This window comes from Gekko japonicus, unplaced genomic scaffold (genome assembly GCF_001447785.1).
Source record: "Gekko japonicus isolate JY-2015 unplaced genomic scaffold, Gekko_japonicus_V1.1 scaffold1206, whole genome shotgun sequence".
Lineage (NCBI taxonomy): Eukaryota > Metazoa > Chordata > Lepidosauria > Squamata > Gekkonidae > Gekko > Gekko japonicus.
This window is the reverse complement of record NW_015176008.1, coordinates 212,797-219,429: the sequence shown is the minus strand read 5'-3', so window position 1 is coordinate 219,429 and position 6,633 is coordinate 212,797. Positions and strand designations below refer to the sequence as shown.

General features: G+C 42.5%; 1 protein-coding gene across 1 annotated transcript in view; it reads right to left on the bottom strand.

The window, feature by feature from the left end:
- Positions 1 to 367: 367 nt before the first annotated feature.
- The window catches only part of MXRA5 (matrix-remodelling associated 5), a 25,125-nt gene continuing 18,859 nt past the window's right edge, over positions 368 to 6,633 (bottom strand). Inside the window, exon 7 of the mRNA XM_015426518.1 lies at positions 368 to 2,486. Within this exon, the coding sequence (XP_015282004.1) occupies positions 578 to 2,486 (1,909 nt within the window). The 3' untranslated portion in view covers positions 368 to 577. The remainder of the gene's footprint in view (positions 2,487 to 6,633) is intronic.

Genomic DNA, 6,633 nt, shown 5'->3' with positions numbered 1-6,633 from the left:
TGGTGAAAATCACAATGCAATGACATCATGTCATTGGATGAGTAGTCATATATGTTATGTAAGAGATGGAGAATTGGACATGTTTATGTCATTATAATACAACATGTTGATCCAGCGTTAAGGATACAGCGAGTAATCCAGCCATTTTCATTTCCATCAACTCTGGTGATCAACCCATTGACTGAAATTAAGGCCATCTAAAAGTGCTTGACTTTACCCAGATCTCGCTCTTGATGTTCTTCATGCATCTTCATGCATGCATCTATCCATCAAATTTAATTTTCTTTTTGAAATTCACAAAGTTAACTTGAAACACTGACAAACTCTGAATTGTATTTCAGCTGTAGTCTAAAGTTGTAAGGTGAGAAACCCAGATGCATTAATTGGGACAGTTTGGAGGTCTTCTCAAGCATGACATCTGCCAGATTAGTATTTTGATACTGCATGCTACTTATGGTGCAACCCTCTTTTTCTCCCCTTAATACAACTGATTCCATGTAGCAATTATATTTTCCTAGCTGTGCTCACTTGGCAGGATCTTTGGATATTTGTGTATTCAAAGGCATTTGTTTGAACTTTAGAATATGTGTATGTAGGTTGCTTTTGAATCGCTGCCAAGTATATTTTTAGCAGTGCATTTGTAGAAGCCTGCATCCCTTTGTGTAGCTTGTTGGATGATTAATGAGCCCTGAGGGTGAAGGAATTTGTTTCCATACAGACGGGACTGAGCGCCTGTTGTCAGATGTGATTTGTCTGGGAGTTCCCATGTTATTTCTGCTTTAGGAATCCCAATGGCCATACAGTTCAGCTTCACTGTATTTCCAGGCCTTGCATAGACGACCGGAGCTGGTTCACTTGTGATGCGGGGTGGGTAGGCAATCACAATCACTGGAACATTCATAAGGGAAGAGCCATACTCAGTTGCTACCTTGCATAGATAAGTACCTCTGTCAAATACAGATGCTTCACGAACGGTGAGGGTGCCATTCTCCAACAGGGAGAATCGACCAATGGTCTGAGGACTATCTAATACCATCCCATTGGGCAGAGTCCAGGTTATGCGAGCCCGCTGACTGGGCTGGGTTACGCAGTGAAGCTGCAGGGTCTCCCCATTGATAATGCTCACCAGGTTATTATACTGGTTGCTGATTTCTGGTTTAAGGCCCACTTTGAGGAAGACCACTCGCTCAGCAGAACCACCTGGGTTCCTAGCCATGCAGCGATAAGTGCCAGCATCTGTTCCAGAGAGGGCACTGATGTGAAGTATCCCATCTCTCTTATGGTAAAATCTATGCAAATGACTGGCTCTTTGAAGTTCTGTGCCATTGGGAAGGATCCAGGCTGTGCTGGGCTGAGGATTTCCATGTACTGAGCAGTTTAGATTGATGCTGTGCCCTGCAGTAGCAGTGATCTTTTCAGTGACTGGATCCCTGAAGGTGGGCTTTTCCACATGGTCCGTGACTTGTAGCTGCACAATCAGCCTGGCCTCCCCACCTTCATTTCTGCCAATGCAGACCAACTGCACTGAGTCACTCTGTCTCACTCCCCGAATGTCTAATGTGCCATTACGGTGCACAGTGATTCTATTTCCATAATAGGGAGCAGGTAGGATCACTCCTTCTGGAAAGGCCCACATGACCCGTGGAGATGGGATGCCTTCTGCCTTGCAGTCAACCAGCTTACGGCTGTCTTTCACAGCTGTTTCTCTGACTGAGGTGATGGTGCTGGAATACCCATTGATTCTGGGAGGCTGGACATTGATGTGGATCAAGACAATTTTCCGGTCTTCCCCGGCACTGTTCCGAGCAATACATGTGTAGTTGCCACTGTCAGATCTTTGGGCTTTCTGAATGAGAAGTGTCCCATCTCTGTACACCTGATACTTATCTGACAGAAGTGGGATGGGTCTGTTGCTTGGAGACAACCAGGTAACTTTAGGTGTGGGCTCACCTTTGGCTTCACATCCTACAGATACCACATCTCCATATGGGACATTGATAGTTGTAAATGTTTTGTTCCTAATACTGGCAGGCTCAGCCACTACTTTGACTCGTACTTTCATCTCATCTTTGCCAATCTGGTTCTCAGCATAACAGGTATAGTCCCCCTCTTCTCGCAGTCCTACTTCATTGAAGTACAGTGTTCCATTGTTGAATACCACATATCTCTTTGCTCGGCTTCCGCTGTCATCAGATTGCATCAAAGTGTTGACCATGCTGCCATCTGGAAGGCTCCAGGAGATCTCAGGGTTTGGCAGACCTGTGGCTACACAATCAACTTTCAGGTCCCCACCATACATCACTTTATGGTTATTCACATTCTTGTGTTCTATTTTTGCAGGTTTCATCATCACATTCACTTTGAGGACCACGTAGTCATCTCCAATCTTATTGCGGGCCACACAGAGATAGTCTCCTGCATCTTTGTCAGTGACGGAATGGACAACCAATGTCCCATTGCCAAATACCTTGATTCTGCTGTCCAAACTAATTTAGGAAGACAGAAAACAAAACACATGTAAGTTTATGCCATAATTTGAGCCAGAAAGCAAAACATAATTATCTTCATTTGAAAGCAAACAATTTCATCCTGAAATAGACTCTACTCTAATGGGAAGATGGCTTTTATTTACTTTATGCTCCTGAAGATCTAGTTCTGATTTATGCTATGTCTTTGAAAAATGGAAATGTAAAAAACTTGTTTATAAACAACATCTAAATTTAAAGCCAACTTATATTTGTGGATACATATGTTTACAAAATGAACAGGATATTGACAATAAATCCCATATGACTAGATATACACATTTATTAAATGAAGACATGTTATTCAAAGAAGAGACACATTGCTATGGCTTTAACTGGTTAAAATAAATACCAACACACATGGACACACATATATACAAGTGCCTATATTCATTTACACTGGATGATGAGATGTCTCAGAAGATGGTTCACGTTCCACTAATAACACAGGAGATACTTAGTATATATTGCCAAATTATTGAAGGTAAAATCCTTGCTGCTGGAATAAAATCCATGATTGATCTATTTTACATTTTTACAGACATCTGTTGACATAATGTAGGCTTATGATGCTTATGAGATGTTTGCTTGAGTGTTGACCCTGCAGGAGTTGCTGAGCCTCTAGCTTCCCAAGCAGTTACTGCTCCATCCATTTTCCCCATTCCTGGGAGAACAGCCACACTGTTGCTGCCATTCTCTCAGACAGATAAGGAGTTGTTTTATACCGACTCAGATTACTGCTTCAGCTATCCCAGGTCCATCTACTCTGAGTGATATCTGACATCACTGAAGAAGGACCACTGCCCAACGTGCAGTCACTGCTATATACATCTAATGGAGCTTCTTGTGGCACTCGAAGGAAACATGTATAGAGTGCTTTTACATTTATAGCCTGTTCTGCCTTCAGATATCATAAGAAACGCAGAAAACTGAATGCAGAAGTGACTGTGTAGTCAGTCCAAAGCCACTTTAACTGGCAGCAGCCTTCTAAGGTCAGGCAGAGGTCTTTTGGTACCCAGGCGTTTGAAAGCCTTTCAACTGGAGATGTCAGGAACGAAGCTGGGGTTCTTCTGAATGGAAATAATGCACTCCATTAAAAAGCACATCAAAGAATAATGGCCCATTACTCCACAAGTTGTAGTTGTTCCTTTAAAATGTACATGAAGAATGGAGCAATTAACACAATGTAGTTGAAGAAAGATGCTAAAGTGAGAACTCTGTCCTGTTTCCCATGAAACCACCGTCACTACACCAAGGAGGAGCGAGCCATGGCCATTGCATTGGCTAGAGTGGGAACACTAATGTTGCTGCTCTGAGCCAGTTCTTGCACAGGGCTTAGGTCAAATCCAGGTTCCAGCATGAAGATACAGTACTGCTCTGCACCAGTGCTAAGACCCTGGAATACAAACCTATGAGGTACCACCTCAGCAAATTGTCTCATAGCGTCAAGACCAATGTTCCCTCTAAGCTGTGGAGTCTTGTGAGCAAAAAATCTACTTTGTGAGCTACTGGCATTAAAGCTGTGTGCAAGTGATTTGGCTACTGCATGAATTAGTTTGCTCTGGAGCCATCCTTCCTGAGCTAAGACAGAAATGTGTGAGCCAGAGGCTAAAAAACTGTGAGCTAGCTCACACTAACTCAGCTTAGAGGAAACGAAGACTGTTAACCAGCTTTTTAAGAAATCTGCAGCCTAAAAGGTGGAATAAGATGTTATAGGGCTGCCACAGAAAAGGGTATCCTGACATCATGTCTCCCTGAAGGTCTAGAGAAATTCAGCCCATGATGTGCCATTATCATGCTTGCTGTGACTTCCCTTCCTCTTGCTAGTGACGGCCCATGATGTGTAGCAGGGGCTGGGAAACACACATGATGGTCTCACCTTGAACACTGAATTTCTCTGCAAGTTAATGGGAGATGGGCACAACATGGGGACACTGTTTTTTGTGGAAGCACTCCGTCTTCCGCAACTTGTACTTCTACCCTACCTTTACAGTAAATTCCTACAAAATCAAGTAAATATTTCAACTCTTTCAAAAAGCAAAGCTCTCAATAGCTGTCTTACTATCATTCTGTGGCCTCAGACATAATTAGCAATCTTTAAAAGGAGACGTTATATGATGGGTATGAGAGATTGGCTCATTTATAAAACTTGCATTTATTCACATTACTAAACAGGAAGATTATTTTTTATTGGAAATCTTTGACTATAGATTAGTAAATGTTCAACAGTCATTTAGCCAGTGTGATGGATGGAGATTTTGACTATGACTAAAAATATCTTTGCTCAGCTATAAAGTTTATTGGTTGACCTTGAGGCTAGTCATTCTCAGTGTAGCCTCTCTCATAGACAGGAGGGCTGCTTTCTTCTTCTTCTTCTTCCTCTTCTTCCTCTTCTTCCTCTTCTTCTTCCTCTTCCTCCTCCTCCTCCTCCTCCTCTTCCTCCTCTTCCTCCTCTTCCTCCTCTTCCTCCTCTTCCTCCTCCTCTTCCTCCTCTTCCTCCTCTTCCTCTTCCTCCTCTTCCTCCTCCTCTTCCTCTTCCTGGAACTCTCATGAGCGAAATGAAGTTTCTGTATACTGAAAACTCATAAACTTTTAAACATTTTTAAAAGCATTTTGTTGAAGAGGTTCCGGAACTCTGTTCTGGTGCATTCCCCCAGAAAAAAGCCATGCTCATAGGGTTGTTGTGAAGATAAAAGGGGTGTGTCTCTGTGTGGTATTCTACCACATATGCTGCTCTGAGTTTTATTATTATAAACAATATTATAACAATGGGTGCTGTCTTAAATGAAAATATGTTTAAAATATCATGGCAGCTTTACTATGCTATAAAATAACCTCAGTGAAGTGGAAATCAAAACCAAACATTTTGGCAAAGCTTACACTTCTTGGTAACAAAAAAGTTATCTTTTTAATAAAAATAGTAACTTTAACAAAGGCTTTTTTGCTAAATGTATATGAATGTAAGGTAAAGGTAAAGGTAAAGGTAAAGGTTCCCTTGCTCGAAAACCAGTCGAGTCTGACTCTAGGGTTGCGGTGCTCATCTCCGTTTCAAAGCCGAAGAGCCAGCGCTGTCCGAAGACGTTTCCGTGGTCATGTGGCCAGCATGACTAAACACCAAGGCGCACGGAACGCTGTTACCTTCCCACCAAAGTGGTACCTATTTATCTACTTGCAATTTCTAGCTTTTGAACTGCTAGGTTGGCAGGAGCTGGAACTAGAGACGGGAGCTCACTCCGTCATACGGCACACTCGGGTCTCGAACTGCTGAACTACTGACCTTCCACAGCCTGCAGTTCAGCATCTTAACCACCTGAGCCACTGCAGCTCCAATATGAATGTAACACAGGTATAAAGATCTATTACTGCTGTAGCGTACACAGTCACAATCCAGCTTGAATTAAATCTTTTTCCAAATGGAGAATACAACATCGATTAATTATCTTCCCTGAAATCAATGGTCCTTTACAATGCTTAACTCAGGATAGACTGCAACCCATTTTGTTTTCACACAGAACATGGCTGACCACTGTTTCTATATGGAGACAGATTTTTAGCTCCTGGCCGTTCATTAGAATTACGTCAAGCAATTCTAACATAATTTTATCCATTCCCTCTATCAGAGGATTTTTTTGTGACAAACATATATCAATCTTTCTATAAGCTACTGGATTTTAAACTTTCTACCTTCAGAAATGGAACCTGTTTCCTCATTCACATGACTGCTGCAGAACCCCATCATGTCTCCTGCAGAGCTTCTGTGCACTGCAAGACATTCTGAGATACCTACTGAGGTTCATGGACAGTTCACATGGAATGCTGTTCTGGCTTTTTGGACCTCACTGTTGCGCTGCATGAACCATCTCTTCCTTATTATAAAAGAGTAGTGGGTGCCAGAATTCTAAAATTGGCCCCTTTAGTGTTAGGCCGAAAAAACTGCCACTCGGAAGACACTGGCTGGGTTCATTGGCTGCTTTGTGCAGTCCCGGCCAGCGTTCCAAGGTCATTTACATATGGAAGCTGATTGAACTACACTCCATTCCACACCTCAAACTCACCCCCCCCCCCGCAAGGCAGTTGGAATTTTCAGTTGGGAGAGGAGAATGATGTC